This window comes from Lepidochelys kempii, chromosome 1 (genome assembly GCF_965140265.1).
Source record: "Lepidochelys kempii isolate rLepKem1 chromosome 1, rLepKem1.hap2, whole genome shotgun sequence".
In the NCBI taxonomy this organism is placed as follows: Eukaryota; Metazoa; Chordata; order Testudines; family Cheloniidae; genus Lepidochelys; species Lepidochelys kempii.
Genome location: NC_133256.1, coordinates 333,843,920 through 333,867,977, shown reverse-complemented (window position 1 = coordinate 333,867,977; position 24,058 = coordinate 333,843,920). Strand labels below are relative to the sequence as shown.

The 24,058-nt window shown below is 41.1% G+C and overlaps 1 protein-coding gene across 17 annotated transcripts in view; it reads left to right on the top strand.

The window, feature by feature from the left end:
• SEMA3D (semaphorin 3D) overlaps nt 1–24,058 on the top strand; it is a 196,006-nt gene that overhangs the window by 120,285 nt on the left and 51,663 nt on the right. For all 17 annotated transcript variants that reach the window (XM_073328648.1, XM_073328657.1, XM_073328656.1 and 14 more), the window contains 2 exons: nt 3,659–3,787; nt 11,274–11,416. In XM_073328648.1, the coding sequence (XP_073184749.1) occupies nt 3,659–3,787; nt 11,274–11,416 (272 nt within the window). The remainder of the gene's footprint in view (nt 1–3,658; nt 3,788–11,273; nt 11,417–24,058) is intronic.

Here is a 24,058-nt window from a genome sequence, read left to right as displayed (position 1 = left end):
ATTCGGGGGTTCTGTGGCAATTATCAATATTGTCAGCCCTTTGAAGTCAGCAGACATACATGAAGTCATCTGCAAAAATCCATTTTGAGGTTTCTAATTATTTGAGTAGCCACTTCAGAGGCACTGATTCTAAGAGCAATTTTCCTCTTGCCTGTACTTCCATGCTGTGTGGTCTGACATTTGGTGTCATGGAATGTCAGCCTGACCTCCGTATTCCAAACCACTGTAAAAAAGCTACTTTTGTCATGGTTTGGTTCAGAGCTTTGGATAATTTTCATTTAACTTGTCCATCAAGTGTATGAATACGAGACAAGAGTGAAGCACCATGACCTTTTCACTTACAGCAGAAGAGGAGTGGCGATCGTGCTTTGAAGTATCGGACTCTTGGGGCTATAAAAAGAATATGACTAATGTTCAGCCTTTATTCTACAATAATAAGATCGATGATTTGTGATCTTGACCCAGCTGAAGGGCCAATACTTCTTTTATTAAAAACAATAGACTGAAGCCAGAGGGTTACCATTCTCAGGAACCCCTAGCCCTTTTTAATGGCCGTGAAGTCTGCTTCTAAAAAGAGATTCTAAAAACTTCTACTGTTCTCTTTTTCCTAATGTGACAGAACACTCTGATTTATTACAGAACTGTTTGTTAATTTCAGTAGCATTAAAATACTTTTGAGTTCTCTGTTAAGTCTTGTGCAGTGAAGAAGAGGCCATGTTTCAATTTATTAAAACATAGCATTTAGAACATAAGAACTCCCATGCTGGACCAAAATAGTGACCCCTTTAGTTCAGTATCCCATCCCTGACAGGGACCAGTGCCAAATGCTTCAGGAGAAGGTACAAGAAACACTGCAATAGGCAGCTGTGAAATCACCTGCCCTTGGGGGAAATTTCTTCGTAATGCATCAGTTAGTTCATGCCCTGAAACAAAAGGGGAGGCAGTTTTGCCTAGTGGCTTGGGCACTGGACCAAGATTGGGCATTGGACACTGCTTCCAGGTTCCTTGTGGCTGGAAGTTGCAGCTATGCAAATTCAGACTGGAAATGAGGTGTACATTTTTTAATAGTGGTGGATAATTAACCATTGGCACACTTTACCAAGTATTGTGGTGGCTTCTTCATCACTGGCAATTTTTAAATCAAGAATAGATATTTTTCTAAAAGAGAAGCCCTAGTTCAAACCAGAATTATTTGGGGGAAGTTCTATGGCCTATGTTATGCAGGAGTTCAGATGAAACATGGTTTTAGCGTCTATGAAAAGAGACCTCCATTCAATTCCTGGCTCTGCCCAGGCATGCTGGGTGACCTTGGACAAGTCACGACCCTACTCTGTGCCTCATTTCCCCCATATTTAAATTGGGATAATGATACTGACCTCCTTTGTTAAGTGCTTTGAGATCTAAAGATGTGAAACACTTAACAAGAGCTAGGAATTCTATCCTTTATAAATAGTTTTATATTTTAATGTAATTGGGAATGCTCTCATTCTCCTTATAAATGTCTACTTTTTCTGAATATTGCAAGATATTTGGCGTCAATATCTTGTGGCAGTAAGTTCTGCAGGTTAGCTATGCATTATGTTAAAAACCTAGTCCCTTTGGCTAAAACATACAGGGGCAGATTGAGTGCATTTGTTGGTGTCTATTTTCGTACATAATCTTAAAAAGCTATGTGTCTGATTTTACAAATACTTCCTTGCATGAGTAGTTGCGAGTGTATTACAAAAAGCTTTGAATATCTGCCTACCCTACGTAGGCATTTTTATACTATTATGTAGTTGCTCAAAGTTTTTTAATACATTTATTTTTAATAACATTGTTTAGCATCCATCCCTTTTTAAAAATTCTTGTCTACCAAAGCCTTTATAGGAAACAACAGGAACTTGGAATGCAGGATACCAAAGAATAAGTTAAGTGCTGAAAGCTTCTTGTCAACAGAGGTTAAGTGAGGATGGGCATTTTGTTTGAGTCTTTCAAATGTATCAATCATTGAAGGCCTGTCAGCTAGCAAACACTAATTATACCATCCATTCCTCATTTTGACATTTACCTTTCAGAATCCTTTGTCACTGCACAAAGGAGACATGCTGTCTGAAAGATGAATTTTAAAATATTTTTAGGGAGGATTACTTAGATAATAGTAATACTGATAAACTAGGTTTGTGTGGTTCATATTTATTCATGGGGGGGGTTAGGTCTTATTTTTTAATATGTGTTTTTCTCTTTACAGAAGAAAATTCACATCAGTATTGTATAATATTAAAAATGCAGTTACTTTCAGCTTTGGATTTATCTGCTCAGAGATCACATAAAATGTTTTCACCCATGTCAGAATTTGAGTAAAGGGGCCTTTTATATGTGGTTTATGATTGCTGTTCAATTTGAAGTTCTGCCATTCATGTATGGATTACATGCATCATCATAGTTCTGTTGTTTCTTCTTACGGACACCAGAAATATGTCGTCATATGCAAATTTGTTATAAAAATCATTGTTGTTAAATCTAGCTCCTTATTTTGCAAGAATTAAAGAGCTATTGTGGAACGCACTGTGCACTGCAAAACTTCTACAGCAAGGTCTTTTTTGGCTTCTTTTCACAAAAGAGCTATGCTCTGAACACAAAGAGCAAACATTGTTCTGGTCTTCTGTGCTCCTTTAATTTTGTGCAGTGCTGAGGTGCCATGAAGGTAGCCACATATGCTCTAGGAATTATTTTGGGGAAATTCTATGGCCTGTGTAATACAGGAGGTTGGACTATTCAGGGGTAGGCAGCTGATGGCACGCGTGCCGAAGGCAGCGTGCAAGCTGATTTTCAGTGTCACTCACACTGCCTGGGTCCTAGCCACCAGTCCAGGGGGCGCTGCATTTTAATTTAATTGTAAATGAAGCTTCTTAAACATTTTAAAAACCTTATTTACTTTACATTCAACAATAGTTTAGTTATATATTAAAGACTTATAGAAAGAGACCGTCTAAAAACGTTAAAATGTATTACTGGCACGCGAAACCTTAAATTAGAGTGAATAACTGAAGACTTGGCACACCCCTTCTGAAAGCTTGCCGACCCCTAGACTATATGATCACAGTGGTCCCTTTGGGGCTTGGATTCTAAGAACCATACAAAAAAGAAACCTAAGCAGGGGAATAAGCTGTAACTGCAATTGCAACTGGCACAGTGCAATACATGGAAATGATCTGGGACTTCCATTATACTTAACTCCAGTTTTGCTGTGAGGCAAATCATCATCACCTAACCCAGGCAAAGACGCTCATTTACTTTAACGTGATCAGGATTGGGTCTTGTATCAGAATTCATCATTACCAGTTTGCAGCATATGAAACACTAATCTGTATTAAATTATTTAGTTAGCATTTAGGAGCCTTTGAAAATTCTTCTTAAGTTTCATTGAAAGTCAATGGGATTCAGGCTCCTCAGTGCCTAAGTCACTTTTGATAATGGGACCTGGGCTCCAAAGTCACTGAGGCATATTTGAAAATGTTATCCTTTATGTTACATTACAGAGTCAAAGACTTGGATTTAAAAGAAAAGAATGGTGTAACATATGTATACTTTATTCATTTAACAACACAGGAATAAAGTAAACCATATATACACCATGGTCTTGAAGAAAGCCTCACTATTTCTTTCTCATTTACAGATGCGTACCTCTATGCTGGAACAGCTTCTGATTTCCTTGGCAAAGATACAGCTTTAACACGTTCTCTAGGCCCTTCTGATGACCACCATTACATCAGAACTGACATTTCCGAACATTACTGGCTTAACGGTAGGACACTTAACATACGTTGCTGTTGACTGCATTGTCTCTGCTTTTTTGAAAGTTCAGAGGCCCATTTTATTTAAACACATGTGTGTGTGTGTATATATAACCAGCATAAATAAAGTTGCATAGTTGGTTATTTCCATCTACAGTCTTTTAAAAGTAGAACAGAGAAAGTGCTGGAGAAATGTACCAGAGGGGAAAATACTGTAATGGAAGGGATTTGAAGTACAAGACCTAAGAGTTCTTTCCGTCTCTAATCTATGAGTCTATATATAGCACAGTAGTTGGAAATAATTTCATGGCATAAGTGCTTCTAGTTTTTCAGTGTTGTTGGAATAATATTTTTTTTCACCAAACAGTTGCAATCATTTATTAAAAGCTGCTTCCTACAGCGCTCTGAAATGTCAGACTAGAAATTCCATCTATTAGGTAGGAGGTTTTCCCTCTTCCCTCCCCCACCTCGGGGGAAAAATACCCCTGTGCTACTTCAAGGAGCAGTTTAAACTCACTATGAATGCTTTAAAACTGCTTCTTAAGTAACAGACTGCTTTTTCTTGCCCATTTAAAAACATTTTTAAAGTAATAAACCCTGTAAAAAAAATGGCCATATTTATACCCAGCCATCCTCAAACCACACACCGAGTGGCACAGAAAACTTCACCCACAATCCTAATGCCTTTCAATTAGGAGATGTGAAAGTGTCCCCTTTCGGCCATCAATTATCTTTAAAAATGTGACAACACTGGCCCATGATGCAGCATGACCATGTGGCTATTATGGGTGAATTGTAAAGCCAGAGCCTCCTGACTGCAGCAGTAAATTGACTTTTCCACAGTTATCCTCTGAAAGGGATCATTGTGCCTGTTAACCCTTTAACAAGAGTATACTCTATTTTCTTTCACTCCTCTCTCTCCTCCCATGCTGATGCCTCACCTTTCTGTCCACTTCTGCCCATTCCCCTGTCCCAGTGTCTTTCCTGTGTAAAAAAGCCATATATATAACCACTAAAATATCCTTAGCGCTCCCCAGGCTGTAAAAGTGGGATCCTTCCAAACAAGTGGAGAATCTCATCTCCCTTAGGTCTTGCTGAGCTCCCTCTCTGCTGTCTCCTGCTTTCCTCCCTTGGCTGCCTCTCTACCAGTTCTGTCCCACCTCTCTTGCTGCATGCCACTCCGCCAGCTGCTACACTTCCTGAGGGAGAAGGCAGGCCTGGCAGTGAAGGCAGGCAGGGCATATTCAGTTTGCAGTCCAGAGCAGGAGAGGGTTCCTAGAAAGTGAGGCAGGCCAGCTCAGGCCAGGACTGGCTCCTTTCAGGAATTTTGATGCAGCCTGCCCCCTCACCAGCCAGCTTAGAACCCTGGACAATGACCAGTACTTATGGCATAAAAATCCTTAGGATTAGCCAGTTTCCTAAGAGGTAAAGTATTATCATAGAAAAGATTTAATGCTGTTGTGGGCTGATGAATTTAGTTGTTACCGTTCTAGCACAACCATTAGTATGCATGGCACAGGCATATTAGAAGGTTCCATTTCTTGCCCAAAAGAACTGAGACCCAGATCCCTAAAGGTGTTTAAGCACCAATTAATGGGAACTAAATGCCTCAATACCTTTGGTGTTCTGTGCCTTACAACCTAACAGTCCAATCCTGCAAACACTTACCTACACCATTAATTTTCACTTGGGCTGTTCAGTGGCATCAATAAGTTACCTCAGAGTGTGTGGTTAGGATTGGGCCCTAAACAGGCAAGGGAACAGTAACAGGGTGCAACATAAAGTGAAGAAATTGCGAGTTTTGTATGTGTTTTAGTTCTGAGGTTTTTTGTTTGGCTTTTTAGACCAGTTTTTTTTATTATTATTCTTAATTTATTTTGTTTTCACTAAGAGGTAACGTATTTGTGAGAACATTGTAAGGACAGTATGCATTATATGAATATGGCTGAGTTTTAAAAACAACTTAGTTTCCTCGCCACAGCCTAACATACTATCTCATACCATATAAATAATGAAGCCCCCACCATCTTTGTCAGGTTTTTGCTCTCTTTCCAGCCGTATTTAAGGACTACGATTACAGTATGTCTGAAACTTGACACAGACAATTCATGCATTGTTCTACATTGAAATAAATAGAAACTAGCAGTTTTTAATGTTTTAAAAAGATTCTTTTAAGGCTGAGGAAATTCTAAATACTGTGATCAATTTTTGCACTAAGTACTGTAACATAATACTCAGTGCATCACTAGTATATTAAGTAATACTAACAATCACATACCTTTTGTGCTTTCAGCAGATTTCGGTGCTAAGAAAATATTTACTTGATTCTAGGTTTAAAATCACTCCAGAACCTAAATTCACTATCCATTTACCAGGCATATGCTAGACCTCCAGGAATGGTGGTACATATTTAAGTAATTGTATAATTAGCAATAAATTACTTGCAGTGGTGACTCATATTTTACTTAGGATAAGTGAAAAATGTATGGCTTGGGGGGTTTTTTGAGTGCAGGGGGGGTTGTGCTATAATGCATGTTGGCATTTTAAGTTTTAATTTTTTAGTAAAAGGTTTCTGGAAGCAGTATTTTTCCTACCTGTGGAGGGAAAAAAACAATGCAGAAGGCAAAGATTTGTGGGACACCGTTAGGTCCTATGCAGTTCACTGCCTTCACATCCTACTCTTGACTGCATTAATAGCAGCCTTTCAGAAGAGGTGAGATGAATAAACCTTCAAACAGATTCACACCCACTGGGACTCTTACTCCTGCACAGAGTCCCACTGAAGTCCGGAACAGATTTACCATGAAACAAACCGTGCAGTGACACTGGGCCCCCAATGACACGGGCCCCCAAAATGCAGGACAAATCTAATCTGACAACTGCCCCTGAGTCCCAGCCGGCGGCACAGCAGGGCTTAGGCAGGCACGGTGGCCCCACGTCGCTCCTGGAAGCGGCCGGCTGCTGGCACGTCTCTGCATGCCCCTGGTGTGGGGAGGTGGCTCCGCACACTGCTTCTGCCCCGGGCTGCACACGGAGACCCGCTGTCCCCTTACCCCCAAGGGGTGCGCAGAGATGTGTCAGCCCCAGGGCTAAGGCAGCTTCCTGCCCTCTCTGCCTCCTTCCCTCTGTGCCGCGTTGCTCCCAGAAGCAGCCAGTGTGTCCCTGTGGCCCCTGGGGGAGGGGGTATCTCCACATGCTGCCCCCACCATGAGAGCCGACTCCACAGCTCCTGTTGGCTGGGAACTGCAGCCAATGGGAGCTGTGGGGGCAGCGCCTGAGGCAGCAGTGTGTGAGACCCTCTGCCCCTCTTCCCCCCCGCCTAGGGGCCGCTGCCACAGGGGTTTGAGTGCCGGTCGCTTTGGGAGCTGCGCCACCTGAGGTAAGCGCCGCCCCTCTTGCCTCCCACACCCCTGCCCCAGCCCAGAGCCCGCACTCTGCACCCAAACTTCCTCCCAGAGCCTGAACCCTCACCCCTCCCACACCCAACCCCCCGCCCCAGCCCAGATCCCTCACCCAGCACCCACACTCCCTCCCAGAGCCCAACCCCTCACCCCCCCACACACACCAACCTCCTGCCCCAGCCCAGAGCCCGCTCCCACACCGAAACTTCCTCCCAGAGCCCGACCCCTCACCTCCTCCCACATCCCAACCCCCTGCCCCAGTCCAGAGACCGCACCCAGCACCCACGCTCCCTCCCAGAGCCTGACCCCCTCACTCCCTCCTGCACTCAACCTCCTGCCCCAATCAAGGTATCTCATTTTATTTTCATTTACTTCTCATTACTTATAATATAGGAAGAGGATGAAGAAAAAAAGAATGAAAAACAGGGTGGGGGAAATAAGAGAAAATGTTCTTTTTCTTGGCTAACTAACGTTAACTAACTTCACTAACGTCAGTGAGCATGTAGGTCTATTCTCAGGATTGGGCCTTAGATTGAAGCTCTGTGGATCTGTCCTGCCCGAGCCAAGCAGATTCTTGACTAGATTGGCAGTGAAAAGGATTGTATGAGAATTGAAGGGTCCTATGGCAGTGTGCCTGAGCCATGCTGTCTTTGATCTGTCGACACACACATATACACCAAGCAACGGCACATTCCTCCCACTTGTCCAGGAAATTAATGCCATTGTCAGAGTTAACGTCTCCCTGGATATCATTAACCTTTGGGGGTTTGTTCCACAATGTAGGACGCATGGGAAGCATGCATCACAGAGTGGCTGCCTCTATTCTATACCCATGCCCTCTAGAGGCCCAAAGTCATAGCGATGGTGCAGCATGTCTTCCACTAGCTCATGCTGGTTCAGATCTGTACCCTTCACTTCCCTGCTTGCTGGGCCTTTCCCACTCCTTTGATTCCCTCTGCATCCGGGCTTCATGAGTCTTAATATGACTTACTCAGTTGAATAAACTTTATTGAGCCTCTTGACCAATCGTATAATACTGGATTGGAGCATTTTTAAAGTAGGTAATCAGATACAACACCAGGGATATAGACTGCATTAGTGAACTTTCTATAATTTTATTGCTGCTCCCAGAAGGCCATTGGAGCAAATTACAAAAAGTTTATGCAATACCAGGATATACTGTATCATCTTTTACCAGGCCTTGCTCTCCCTTTATCATCTCAGTGCCTTATTATTTGCTTATACACACCCCAACAAATGAAATCTTTACAATCTTTCTATTGAAATTAGTCAGATTTTTGAATGAAGATAGACAACATGATTGATAATATAAACAATGATTTAAATTGCACAATTATGCCATTTGTTTCCTTTACAAAACATACAAAAACCCATGTCACAGCTGATTATAATTAGTTTTTCTATATAGTGTGAACAGGATACTAAAGATGAGAGGAAGATCTCACTTGTGGAAAAAATAACTGTTTTTTTGTGTGTGTCATTGTCATAAATATAAAGGGAAGGGTAACCACCTTTCTGTATACAGTGCTATAATATCCCTCCTGGCCAGAGGCAAAGTCCTTTTACCTGTAAAGGGTTAAGAAGCTCAGATAACCTGGCTAGCACCTAACCCAAAATGACCAATGAGGGGACAAGATACTTTCAGATCTGGAGGTGGGGGGGAAAAGGCTTTTGTCTGTCTGTGTGCTATCTTTTCCGGGAACAAATCAAGAATGCAAGCCCTCCAACTCCTGTAAAGTTAGTAAGTAATCTAGCTAGAAATGCGTTAGGTTTTCTTTGTTTTGACTTGTGAAATTCGCTGTGCTGTAGGAATGTGTATTCCTGTTTTTGTGTCTTTTTGTAATTTAAGGTTTTGCTTAGAGGGATTCTCTGTGTTTTGAATCTGACTGCCTGTAAGATTATCTTCCATTCTGATCTTAGAGTTGTTCTCTTACCTTTTTGTTTGTTTGTTTTTTGTTCTTCTAATAAAGCTCTGATATTTAAGAATCTGTTTGGGTTTTTTGGGTCTTAAAAATCCAAGGCTGGTTTGTGCTCATCTTGTTTATTCTCAAGCCTCCCCAGGAAAGGGGCTGTAAGGTTTTGGGAGGATATTTTGGGGAAATAGGAACTCCAAGTGGTCCTTTCCCTGTTCTTTGTCTAAATCACTTGGTGGTGGCAGCATACTTTCAAGGACAAGGCAAAGTTTGTGCCTTGGGGAAGTTTTTAACCTAAGCTGGTAAAAATAAGCTTAAGGGGTCTTTCATGTGGGTCCCCACATCTGTACCCTACAGTTCAGAGTGGGGAGGGAACTCTGACAGTCATGGTCTGTTTATTCCGTTGATTTCTGTGTCTTTGTCTGTGTATGCTTACCTTTTCTAGTTTATTTGTTTGGATGCAACTTTCAACTTTAATGCTTTCAATTGTGAATTTAAGTCCTTAAGTATTGTATTACTTAAGTATTCCTGTTCCTTTATTTACTTTGTTTGAGATTGTTTTAAATCTGTCCCAAAAACTGATATGTGTGCATTTGTTTTGGGGTTCCATTTGGCAAGTAAACCAGTAAAATTGTAATAAAAAAAAATCAGAATTCAGAGTTTAGCTCTGAATGTGGATTATTTTAAAAAAAATCTGACGGTAATAAGGATGTTGTCAAGGTATTTTTCAGAATTTGCTATTTGTTTATTTGTAACTAGCTTTATATGCTGAAAGCCACCTTGGAGCTTATTAATGCATTTATTAATGGCTAGGCCTGGGATTTTCAGAAGAGCCTGAAAGGGGCTGAGTGGGAGTTGGGTGCCTAACTTCCTTAGGCTGATTTGAAAATCCTAGTCTAAATGATCTACAGCATCATTCCAATTTTACACTGACATGTAACTCCATGGAGTCACACCAGTGTGAATCTGGAGTAATACAATGGTTATTCTGGCCCATACATTTTGCTCTCTGGCATCAATTTGCATACTAAGAATTTAAACAAACATATTTAAATACAGATCAATTAACTTCTTATGGAGGCAGAAGAAAATATCATTCCCTACAAACCACCAGTTCACTCCTCACTCACCCAACATCTTCTAGTCCTCGTTTCGCCCCTCTTTATGATGTTCCTTGACGACATCCTGTGAGGGCCAGAGATACTATGCTCTGTCTGACCAGCCTGGGAAATGAATTCCAGAGTCAAGGGCCTACTCCCACTGACTTAGTCTGATCACTGGCCCACCTCTTGTTCAGTGCAAAGGAAAGTTATCTTGAGTGCTCCCAGAGGATCTCAGTCATGGTGGCAGATCACAAGAACATCTTAAAGAAATTTCCCTAAATATTTCCCCCTCTATCTGTGTATTTGAATTGTGTTGTTTGTTGTTGCTATACTAACTAAGGTGTCTGGCATTTCGTTAATTTCTGATTTGAGTGCACAAGCAAAGTGAAAATGCCAAGTTATTAAACCTTTGAAAATGAGACTGTAGAGCAGAACAGGGACATATGAACCAATTGTCTTGGCAAGACAATCTCAACACTGTTGACTTAGTAAGGCCATCCTAGCACATGTGCATAGGAAACTATTGTCTTAGTACAGCTGTTATTAATATCTGAGCTTGAGTCATGCAAACAAATCGAGGTTATATTGCTCCCTTGCATACTGCCTCTTGTAACATTTGTGGTTTCCTATATCCCTGGACTACTACTAAGTGCTGCCATTTTTAAATTAAATAACTGTGTAACATAGTGTGTGATTTTGGAAAACCTGCTTAGCAGGAAACAGGGTAACACAAGCAGCAAATCAGCTGTATCATAGGTATGGGTTTTGGATCTAAAAACCTTGGCATTAACCCTGTAAACTCACAATGGCAGCCAATTATGCCAATGCAGTGTTCTGCAGCAGAATACATCCTGAAGAATAAAAGCTACCCTATTAGATATAAATACTTTGGGGGTCAATACAGTCTTATGGCTAGACTTCCCTCAGATGTGCTTATGATGACTCGTTGATTTCACCGTGATCTGCTTCATGGACACAAACGCAGAATCTTGGTCTCAAGTAGTAGGGATTTTTTAAAATACTTTAATAATTTGTTTTTGTTTTGGGGGTTTCTTTTAGGAGCAAAATTTATTGGAACCTACCCCATCCCGGACACATACAATCCAGATGACGACAAAATCTATTTCTTTTTCCGAGAAATATCGCAAGATAGCAGTACGTCTGACAAAGCGATCCTTTCCCGAGTTGGAAGAATTTGTAAGGTGAGAAATGTACATTCTTTTTTTTCTCTCTTTTTTTTAAAAAAGTAAACTTTAATTTGTTTCTTTAAGAAATCTCAGTTTTGTCCAGGAAGGAAATAACCTCACGCATATAACCGTCTGAGTAATGTGCAATAACATGGATTACTAATGATGTCTAAAATTCACTTGCCTTAACTGCAAAATAGGCTTGATACTTAGTAAGTCATCATATTTTTGGAAACATAATATTTTCATAATCGATAATGATGCATCTAAATAGCAATTGATTAATCTTAAGCTCCTTTGTGGTGAGAACCTTTGTTTTGCTGTCTCGGTTAAGGCTAAATCCTAAGCATCTGTGCAAAGTCAGAGTACATGGGCCTTTTTTATGGGGTGTGCACTGGCTTAAGGGGAAAATAGAATCTTCGCTGAGGTGGGGAGCATCAGTGTATCGCCCCCACAAGTATTACTAACAGTGTCTTTTTTGTTCTGTGTTTGCACCATGCCTGGCTTATGATTAGGGCCCCTAGATGCTACAATCATAGACATAATAAATAATAGTAATAACGACCTGTACGCTACTTTAGCTGATGTGTTCTCTGTAGCCTTTCCTTTTCTCAGCCGTTACTGTAATCCATAACCCTGTAGCGATAGATGTTGTTACTGCTGATGCTCTGTGTTCCAAATGCAGTATTTTTGTGATCAGGTCCATGGATTTATGAAACTTTGGTAATGATTAGAAAAGCTGGGCTTTTTGAAAAAAGTATGGACCAGGTCATTAGAAATTGTGGTTTTGATTACGTTTCCATGCAGTGGCCAAAGTCAAGTTGGAAACGTGAGGAACTCCAATGTCACACCGGAACGGTTTAGTTTCTTTATCATGTTTTAGAATAGTCTCGATGTCCGTATGTTATTACACTTTAAAAACATTATGCTTTGATTATGAAATGGCCCAAGTTTCAGCAAAAACCCTGTATGTAGTAATCTCAGAGGTAAATGTACTGCATTTCTATGGTACAATTGTACAGCTTTCTTCATTTGCTGGTATTCTGTAGCGTGTTGTCTGATGCATTAGTTAGCACTACTAACAGTGGGCATTAGGTTCCTAAGAAGGACCCTTGAGGAAAAAAACAATTAACTGCAAGACTTCTTGATTCAGAAAGAGAAATTAATAGGAAAAAATGAACTAGAAAGACATGCAGGCACAAGAGAACAAAGAACTGGACACACGTGTGCGGATGCCTACCCAGAATTGTTCTTCTATCCACGAAGAGTCACAACTGAGACTTCAGTGACCACTGGGTCTACAAATTTTCAGTCCTGGGTCGACAAATGTTTGCAACAAACTGAGCGACCAGTTCACTGTAGCAGTTCGTGTTTAGCCAAACAAGAGAACGGGCAAGCTTCGGTTGGGTTTTTCACAGCAGTATGATTAATGAAATACTGACAAGGCAAACAAATATAATTTACTACTAGATGTGGCTTTTGCTGATTATGAAAGTACTTAATGCATTAGGGGGAAAATGGTTAGGTGGAATCTGGAAAGCCAAGGCACAGAGAGATTATATTAAACTAAGATGCATTAATAGTAGACCTCCAGCTTCTACTGAGAAAAAGGACAGATAAGATATCTTAATAAAAGCAAATGTATTGTAAAGAGACCCTAATGACAGTCCTAATTGAGTCTCAAATGAGACCAAGTTTCTAGGGTAGTGGTGTTGTAGGAAATGTCTTGAGCTTTGTTTTCATTTTGCCAATCAAATGAACATTATAGGAGAACTTCGAAATAGAACTTCCATTTTATTATATACATATGTAACTCCCAACACTGGGAGCGATGAACACGTGTAGTAATGTGTACATACACCAAAATACAGATGGTTGCTAGACTTACGGGACCAGATATTCCAAAATGCTCAGCAGCCACAGTTGGTATCCAGTTCTCAAAACAGCTCAGCCTCCAGCAGCTCCTGTTAAACACACTGAGTGGGAGCTAACAGGTGAGGAGCATTTTGAAAAATCTGGCTGCTTCATTTAAGGACCTAAATAGGAAGTGCTGGGTGCAGAACTCTCTTGAAAAATCTGATTTGCACTGTTTGTGCATGTGTCTTGATTATGCTTATTGTAGTATAAATGTAGTACAAATGGGTAAAGCATAAATTCCTGACATCTGGTTCAATTGTGTTTTCTCTGACCTGCAGTGCCAAATCTGGTCAGCTTAATTCTCTATGCCTGCAGGCATAGGTGTCCATATCTATAGTTAAAACCAACCATGAGTAATTTAGTGTGGTTGAAAGTTCTACTTGTCCTGCAGCATTACTTGATAATAAGCTTCAACTAATCTAGACAATTTTCCTTAAATTCGAGCTTGTGTCTTCCTTCCACCATGTCCACAGCAACACAACATACTGCTATGTGTCAGGAGATCAGGAACTATTTAAATGATCTGCTTGGTGCGTGTAATTCCAATTCCTTTGACTGGAGCTTCACCACTCTGCCTCACTGTTCTCTAAGGCTCTTCCTACACTTTGGTGTTAGAGGTACATGCTGAAATTAGAATAGGCAGTAAAAACACAAAAAGACTTGTGTGTTTAATATAACAGGTTAGTCAGTAGAGCCTACTCTTTAACTAGTATTAATTGGTTGAACAATATAGTCTCACACTGATCCTCTCCCTTAGGGAAGTCTTCTCTGGAGAGCATTCCCCTTTCCCAGCTATTTCTAGACCTAAAAGATTACAATATCTCACTTAAAGTTCTTTGCCCAGAGTCAAACAGTTGTCGCTTGCCCTGTTCAGAAAACTGTTCTTATATTTACTATCTTAAAGCATGCTTTGCTAATAACACAGCCACCAAAGCATTAAAAAGTGCTCATTTAGGTTTACGTCACTTGCCTTCTGTATATCACCAGGGGATATAATTATAAACTGGGAGGAAGTGCTTTCAACAGTCACTTGCAGACTAAAATGTATAATTTATCACGACAAATGGCATTTCCTATTTTTGGTTTTAAGGAAAAAAAAGGTATCGTCAGCTTATCTGCAGTACCTGGAATTTCTTGTTCTGATTAGGGAAAACAGAATGTTCCCACTAATATCAAGTGTAACGTGGTTAATTGTTTGCTTTCGTTCAAGGTAGGATTATTTGCAAAAAGCAAAAATCAGGCTTAAAGATTAATCCTATCTGGATTTTTATGTATTTTTTTAAAATATAGAAAATGTATTACACTTTGTAGGAACTTTTTCCCATTGATGTCACAAGACCATATCCTCAGCCAGTGTAAATTATTATAGTTTCATTGACCTCAAATCAATTTGCACCATTTATACCAGCTGACGGTATGGCCCATATATTAGACATTCAGGATCAGATTTTGAAAACTAGTGCTGTTTCTGAAAACTGTCACCTTTGCACCCAAATGATAAACCTTAGTTACACAAGCACACAAAGTCTTTGCATGTATATCCATTGCAAATTGACGACAAACAGATTTCGTTCATGGAAATGTCATCATTTGTATGCAAAGCTGCACATACAGAAACACATTGAACCATATAGAAATTTGCCAAAATCACCTTAGAAAAATAAGTCCAAACTTACAACAGTCCACTAGGAAGGTAACAATTTCTTTTGAGATAGTTTTTTATTAGTTTCAGTACATTTTCACAAAGTTACATGCCAGCTTCAGTATACTGTAATGTACTGGACGTTGTCCAAGATCATTAAGGCTCAGTGTTAAGTAAAAAAGTCATGATGTCATTCCTTGAAATCTATCATATGGTACATAAGGAACTAGCTGAAGCAATCTCAGAAATGGTTAGCAATTATCTTTGAGAACTCCTGGAGGATGGGTGAGGTCCCAGAAGAGTGGGGAAGGACAAGCATAGTACCTATCTTTAAAAAGGGGAACAAAGAGGACCCAGGGAATTAGAGACTGGTCAGCCTAACTTCAGTACCTGGAAAGATACTGGAACAAATTATTACATAATCAATTTTTAAACACCGAAGGATAATAGGATCATAAGGAATAGACAGCATGGATTTCTCAAGAAAAAAATCATGCCAAACCAATCTAATTTCCTTCTTTGATAGAGTCACTGGCCTAGTGGATGGGGGGAAAGCAGTAGATGTGATATATCTTGATTTTAGTAAGACTTCTGACACTGTCCCACATGACATTCTCATAAGTAAACTAGGGAAATGTGGTCTAAATTAAATTATTATAAGATGAATGTGACCAAAAGCACCCCTGTATTCATACCATACACAGCATTGTAGTAATCTTTATACAAAATATGCCTTGTAAGGTATCATTTGAACATGAATAACTTGCTGGTCAATTGTATCGTGGTGAAATGTATGTAGCAGCATTATATGTAAATATGTGAATTCCCCCGTATGATTTTATTAGCACAGGTTCAAAACCAGACAGTCCTGCCTCAGCAAAAGTTGTTAAACAGGCCTATCCTAAACAAAGGAATGTGTGTTTACGTCAATTTACATATACATAATAAACAGGGTCCTCAAAACAGCAGTGGGAGGAGATGATAGGAAACAGAACCATTTGCATGTTAACAAACACAGGTGGGGGAAGAAAGAGTATGGAGCCTCCTTCACCACCGGACACCATGTTGCCTTCTTCACTGTTTGGATAGACTTTGCTTTGAAGGGCAATCTTCAGAAGAATCCACTTCAAAGGTTCACTGGACTACAAAAGAAAACTCTAATTTATCTCTTTTCACCTAAGAAGACGATGGCACCAGCACCTCAGGGAGAGCTTCTGACCAAGAAAAGGGTCAGTCTCCATTTTAAACAAAGCCTTGCATCAAAATACGCTCAATTTAAGTTTTAGACTTCTAGATGTGTGTTTTCACTTTTATTTGCTAAGTAACCATTTCTAATTGTTATGTCTTATCTTTGAATTCATTTAACATCCGATCTTCTTTTGTTAATAAACTTGCTTTATTTTTAATCTAAACCAATCCCGTGCTGAACGGTTTAGTAATTCCAGTTGATTCATGATTACTTTCCTCCCAAAGCCTATACACCTGTTGTAATCTCTGTCATTTCACCTGAGCCTATTGATCTTTCTTTTCTGGTATGAATGGCAACCATCCAGCAGATTCCTTACTGTACAGTTAGATTTTCCAGTTTGGGACACATCCAAAAATATTTCAGAAGAAACTATGGGTGTGATGTGAAAATATTTTCTAAAATGAGAGTCGAGTTTTCCATGGCGAACCTAATAGTTCTGCACATTTGTTGTGAGTAAATTACAGCTCTAAAAGAAGTAACAGCCAATCTGTGAGAGGTACAGGAACTCAAAGCTAAAATAGTGTTGTCTCCCACACATAGTTCCGTCAGAGGCCATTTCCATAGGTGATGTGACCTGCTCAAACTGAGTTCCTTTCACTTTCCCTCCTGTAGTTTTCTCTCTGGATAAAAACATCCTTACCTGTTGTCTTAATACCTAGAAATGAATTGGTATGCAGAATTCCATCTTTATCCATCAAGTCTAATTTAACAATAACCCTTAAACAATAAGTTCATAAAATTCGCCCCAATCCTGCAATGATTCTACAAGGGTGGACCCCCATTTTTGTGCTCATTGAGTGATTGAGGCTGTACTATATAATTTTAGACAGTAAAACCTACTACTTAACCTCCCCTGTGCCTTTTATAAGAAACAGCATCGCTCAGGGCCAGATAGTGGAGCCAGTGTGGTTCCTTGGATTGGGCTTTGGACTGGCAGGTAGGAGGCCTAAGTTCATTTCTGGCTCTGTTGTTAACCTTCTATGTGACTTTGGACAGATCACTTCACCTCTGTGCTTGCATTTCCCCTCCCGCCGTTGTCTGTGTTGTCTGGTTACCTTGTAAATTCTTCAGAGCAGAGCCTCTGTCTCCCTGTGTGTTTGTACAGCACCTAGTACAATGGGGCCACTCAAACAATAATTAGCAGAGGGGGAGGAGAGTTCAAGGAGTCCCCTCCCTCCACTTTAGACATTGGCACAGCTGCCTGGAAAGCCTTCCTTGCACCCCCAGGTCAGTGATCAGACACCCCAGTAGGGGAGGGTAGGGTGTGCTGGAAGGAGTGTGACAAAGTGGAATTTTTTGTAATATTTTTAATGGATCTGCAGCTTCCCTTATACTTTGCATGGCTACCTAGTGGTGGTGGTTGGGGTGGGGGGGAGGAATTAAGTTTGCTCTCAGGGCAGGCTAAGAGACATGGGTGTGTGTCACCTTCCTGTCCAGGTAGAATTAATAGAGTCATTACGGGACTGGCTGAAACTGATCCAGATCAACAAGGGATCCAGAGAGACCATGCAAGCTCCAGTGACTCATGGATCAGCACTCTCAGCTGGGAAGCAGAGCGGCGGGAGAACAAAGGGCTGGAAGGTTTGAGGTGGGGGATAAGTGTTGGCTTCTGGAGGAAGCTGGAAGTTCTCTCACCTGGGAACTGACTAAGGAGGTGAGACTCAGAGAGAGAGAAACACAGAGCCTGAAAGTGGAGTTCACTGCGGCTTGGCTGGGGCTCTGGGCTGACCAGAATGTTCTATGTGTTAGCCTTCATTTCTTTGTGCTAACCTAAGGGCTTCCTATGCTGTGTTCCAGTTGACTAATAAACCCAATTGTTTTGAAAACATTGCTGAAGTGTCACTGTAAATGCTTGGTGAGGTGCATTAATCCCTGAAGAATGGACAAGTCCCTACCAGGGGTCTGTCTCTGCTGGACTCACTGAACAAAGCTCATGGTGTGAAGCAGGAAGTGCTGAAGCCCCACAGGTGCAGTCCCAGGAGGCCGTGGCCTAACTTGAAGAAAGAGTGAGACCCCTTAGGGTCTGACATATCGAGGGGGTTCCTCCAAGCGACTGTTCCGAAGCTGGGAGAGTAGCACCAATCCTGTGGGTCGATGGCAGGGAGTATAGTGAATTCTTTGCCCCATAATATTGAATACAAGTGCTCTTTAATAGTAGTAGTATGATAATGTTTTGCAGTCCCAGCCAACATTGAGGCCCATTGTGCTAACCCCTGTGAAAATACATAATGAGAAACAAACACTGCTCCAAGACAGAATTATCCCCAGGGGAGACTGAGGCAGAGAGAGAGAGAGAGAGAGAGATTTGCCCAAAGTCACACAGGAAACCATGAACTGGCCCAGGACTCGCGAGGCCTAACCCAGTGTCTAAACCACATGACCATCCTTCCTGTTATTTATACTTGTGTATATTTTTATTCTCTCTCTCTCTTTCTCTCTCTCTCTCTCCCACCCTTCCTGTGTTGCTTATCTTCTTAGGGCCTGATGGATGTAGAGCCAACTGAAATCATGGGAGTCTTCCCATGGACTTCAGTGTGCTTTGACACAGACCCTAAAGATAAAAAGCTCTTGGAGGAAGGGACTGTGTCTTCCTGTGTGTGGCCAGTACCTAACATAGCTGGATACTGCCGGAATAAAAATATTAGACAGTAATACTTAAAGAGTCACAAAGGAATTGTGTATTTGGAGGCGTAAATTCATTGACATTAGAATGTTGGCAATTTCTCAATAGAATTTCATTGGTCTGCTGGAAACTTTTCCATAGTGCTGCTCTCTGTTGCTTAGGATTTTATTTGTTTTTGGTGGATCTATCACATAGCTAGAGCTTCAGGGTCTTTCGCGGTTCCAGCTCTTTTCATTTTGTTTGCTGGTATTTCCTTTTGTTCCTGCTAGGAATTCACTTTGGATGGTCCTTTTGCATCTTGCTGCAGGCACTAATTAATAGCCGCCTCCTTTGAATTCCATTCATTGTCTGATTTGATTTATACAGTTGTTCAGGATAATTACTGTCTTTAAAGTTTTATGTATTACATTTTCTGATGTCTTCAGTGTTTACTGGTTTTAAAAAAATTACTTTTTCTGTTCTTACATTCAGTGTTACTTACAACCCAAATGAGAGATTAAGAATCAGTTAGGTTCAGGTGTTCTTTTGCTGTACTGCCATCTGTTTTCCTGTCTAGTGCATTCCAAGGCACACAGTTGTGAATTTTGATTCAGCTACATTAATGTCATCTACATATTTCCTAAAGTGACTGAAGAAAATGTATCATTTAATTTTATTTTCAATCCATACACTCCGAGATTAATAGTGGTGTGATAGATTTTACTTGCAAAAAGGTTAATGCTCAAATAACTTTTACCTATAACCACATGGTTTAGGAAACATATATTTTGTTCTGGTAAAATTGCAGATCAGAAAGACTCCTCTTTCTTTTTAATGAGAAAGAGACATATTAATTTTGTAGATAGAAAGCAAGGGCTTGAAATGCATCTACATTTACATTTTCATGTTGACATGAATGAGGAAGATTAGTTGCAGTTTCTAATATGAACCAGGTGCCAAAAGTTCTTAATTGTGTAAATTATTATTAAAATTTTTGAGCCTGAGCCATCTCCCTTTTAAAGTCAGTGGGAGTCTTTCTATTCACTTTAATAAGAGCTGAATGAGACCTTCAGTTTGTTGAGAGATAATTTGCACAGCAGTAGAGCTATTCACATAAAATCTGCAGGATTCAGCCTTAATCTCTCATACAGATTTTATATTCTGGCTTTTGAAGAGAACGCCTTCTTGATTTGACAAGGGCATTATATTTCCTAGTACAACTGTATTAATTTCAGTGTTTCCTCAAATATTTGAATAGTGACTAGAGATGGGTAGAAATTGGAATTTCCATTCCACAGAAAATTCTAATGTTTCAAAATTTGGTTTTGTTCTAAATCATAACAAAAATTTGAAATTTCCCATGGAAGAAACATTTTAAAAAAAATCAATTTACCATTGAAACATTTAATTTAGATAATGTTGAAACATTTATTATGGATAGGGTAAAAGCATCACTTTGATAATATCAAAACTGTATAATTATAATGCATATTAAAATTTATATTTTAAAAGTCAAAATGAAATTAATCGAAACAAGAGTCAAAATGAAGCATTTCAACATTATCCAAACAAAAAGTGAAGGTTGAAAGAGTTAGCTTTGACTTTGTTTTGTTGAAAATTTTGTTGAAATTCACACATTCCAGCAAAACTTCTTGATTTCAATGTGACTACATTTTAATGGCAGAAAATCATTCCATCGGTTTTTTTTTACCATCTCTAATATTTACAGTATCTCTTTAATGTACTGTACCAAGTCAAAGCAAGTCAAATTGAGACTGGAAATAAGGCATATATTTTTAATACTGAAGGTAATTAACCATTCGAGCAACTTACCAAAGGTTGTGGAGGATTCTCCATCACTGGCAATTTTTAAATTCAGATTGGATGGTTTTTTTCTAAAGGATATGCTCTATTTGGGGGAAGTTCTCTGGCCTAGTATGGAACGCAGGAAGTCATCCTGGATGATCACACTGGTCCTTTCTGGCCTTAGAATATATTAATTTAACTTTTTAGATTCTTAATGAATAAGCTTCCCTGGTCACTAGTTAATTTATGTGTGCTGTCTTTTTTTAAGTCTTACTATAACAGACTGACAACTCCAGGTAAATTATCTGCTTTCCAGCTGGCAGTGTATCTACAGCTGCCTCTCACTCCCAAATACACATGAGTAGCAGAGTTTACAGGCACTTCTTTATACTATAGAAGAAGGCATTTGAGGCGGAAGCATTGGTATCTGTTACAACTTGTGAGATTACAAAACAGTAAGTGCTAATTAAATCTTTATTTATATAGAGAAAAAATATGCGGTTTTAAGTGCCTTCTTCTGTAATGAAACAAAGTTTATTGTAAACACTACTAAGCCAGTGTGCTCAGGAGCTATAGACAGTGATACTTAGAGATAAGATTTCAGATACCTTTGGGCTGTTCATGTGGCGTGACTAGTCTGGCCATAATTCTATATTGAAAAACTAGAGTATTCTTCCTGCCCGTCCTCCTCTCAACACATACACTTAAATTCATCCTGCGCCATCCTCTCTTGCCATTGTCTCATCTCGTTGCAGTATCTGTTCTTCTGCACCCCACTCTACTGATTTCTCTTGGTGAAAGCCCCTTTATTTTGCCCCCCCAAACAGAGGCGAGGTATGGGGAGGTTGTCACGCAGGCTCACGTGCCACTTCCCACCCCCCATTTGTGTGAACACAGAGCAGGGTTTGCTCAGCCTTCTCAGGAGGGGGGCTCTGTCCTTCCCACACTGCGCCTCCCCCCACACACATTTCAGCTCGCGGGGAGTGGGACGGAGCAGCCTTTCCCCTGCACTCTGGGTTGCTGCCTCAGCAGCTGGATGTCACCTCCTGGATTCTAGTGCCCACCTGTACCCTCTACAGCAGTGAGTGCCCATGGAGGGCATGGCAAGGGGGTGGGTGGGGTGGGGCTGGGGGAGAGGGGTACGGCATGGGGGGTGGGAAGAGACAGTGGCATTGGGCAAGGGGAAGAGAAGGGGTTGGAGGATGGGGCAGGGACAGTGGGGAGAGAAAGGGGATGGGATGGGGCAGGGGACAGTGGGGAGACAAAGGGGGATGGGATGGGGTGGAGACAGTGGGGAAAGGAAGGTGAAGGGTAGGGGGAAGAGAAGGGGATAAAGGAATGGGCAGGGGGAAGCAAGAACCCAGCGTATGGCATCCCCTCAGCAGCAGCAGCAGTAGCCCCAGCTGGGAGGCGGTTTCAGCAGCACCAAAGCAGCGACATCACAAAAGCTGCCGGTGCCAGAGTGGCCGCCAACAGCAGCTGGGACTCCCCCATTAAGCCAGCCCAACCCCTAAGTACCGGCTGCCCCGGTACCACTCCAGGCTGGGGAAGAGAGCCAGTGAGACGGGGAACCGGCTTCACTGTGCATGTATGTGTGCGTACATGTGCACATTCACACGCTTTGTCCCCCCACCCCCAAAAATAGCAGTCAAACTACACCTATGGTGGAACTGTGCTGGTTTACAGCAGCTGAGGATCTGGCTGAGGATCTCTCCATTTCAAGTTATTTCTTGTTATTCTCCTACCTGCATAGTCTCCTCCTCTCCTAGGCTTCACCACCCCACCTCCACCCCCGTACTTTGAATTTCCCTTTCTTAATTTTCTCTCTCTTTTCCCGTCCCTTCTCTTTCACCCTCTTTCCAATCTACTGCTCACCTCGCCTCTGAAGGTTTCATTATATTAATTTAGTGGGATCTGCTACCCATTGAGGTTGCATCTGAGCACCTGACAGTGATTAAGTGCAGTGAGATATTAAATCAAACCATCCACGAAAGACAAACAAAATAAAATAGCTCCCCTTCCATGTGTCACTGAAGCATCAAGCAGATGTTTGGCCAAGATGTGCTATAGACAGGACTCTATAGGCCTGTAAAGATGCTTTGATGGACTGGGGATCATATACCAAAAGCTCCATACCTTCGGCCCTCACTCAGGAGGATCTAGGGACTGTCAGCAAATGTGCCTCAGATGTTGTAGGGATTGAATAGGAAGAGAGGTATGTTCTAACGTAACACATTCCTAGATTAGGCCCAGGTCAGAACCAATACAGTGAATTGAAATGGGACGTTTATGTGGTTCACAGGGCACTATTGTGCTGATGTCAGTGCGCTCCCATCAGCAGATAGATAAGCATGTTCTGTTGTAGCTGAAATTTCTAAGCAAATTGCGAGGGCTGAGGTAGTTAGAAGTGGTGTGGCGAAGTCTGCATCCAGGAGGAAAGGTCGTGCTTACACAGCTAAGCGCAGATATCGAAAGCAGTAGTAGCTACTGTGTTACCTGAGAATCCAAGAGCTGGGAGGTGTCCAAAATTAGAAAAGCAAAGAACCTGCATCATTCAGATATGAGAGAAAAGAGATGTAGAGCTGAGTGTTCACTAGATACCGATGTTTTCAAAAACAACCATTCCCCTGTGTCTCTCCTGTGCCTTGCCCTTTTTGTGTCTCACTGTCTCTTCCACCCAGGCGTGCCTGGAAGGGTAGGAGCTGCTGCTGGAGGGCAGAGGATGTTATGGGTGGAACGGCTTTTCCATATGTAATTTCTGTACCCGACATGTTCACCCTGTGGTTACTTTGTAGAGCACTTGATGATAGTCCAGGTGGAGCCGGCAGGTCACAAGATGCTGACCTTCCTCCTTGTGTCAATCGGTGAAATAAAATATTACTGGCAATGAGTAGCACAGGTTCAGCTGCTTGCTGAGTCACTGATCAAAGTACTTAAGCATGTGCTTCACCTTAGGAAATGAATTGGGCTACTACTGTGTTTACCATTAAGTTGGTGTTTCAGAGCTTTGCTTGATCGGACTTAAGGATTGGGAGCCACGTTTCCGGTCTGTAGTTGCAACGGAATGTCTCTAGATTCTTCTCTCAGGCGTTCCCCTGCTTCCCCAACATCACTCCAAATATCAGACAGACATTTAGAAACTCCTTGTGGTCTTTTGAAAACGTGCAGCATCAACTAGTGAGCTAATAAGGGTACTCTGGTGGAAAAGATAGATGTAATTTAGCTGAACAGAATTGCCAGATGCATGAAAAGCTCAGAGCTATTTACTGTTTACGTATGTTTCATTGCTTATGCCAGAATGCTCAGCTGTTGCACCTCCAAACACAACACACATGTACAGAGCATACTTTACTAGTCACGTAAGGCTGCTAATTTTGACACCTGTATAATAAATCTGTTGGCTAGATGCAAACCTGCAGGCTGTGAAGGATTTTAGAAAAA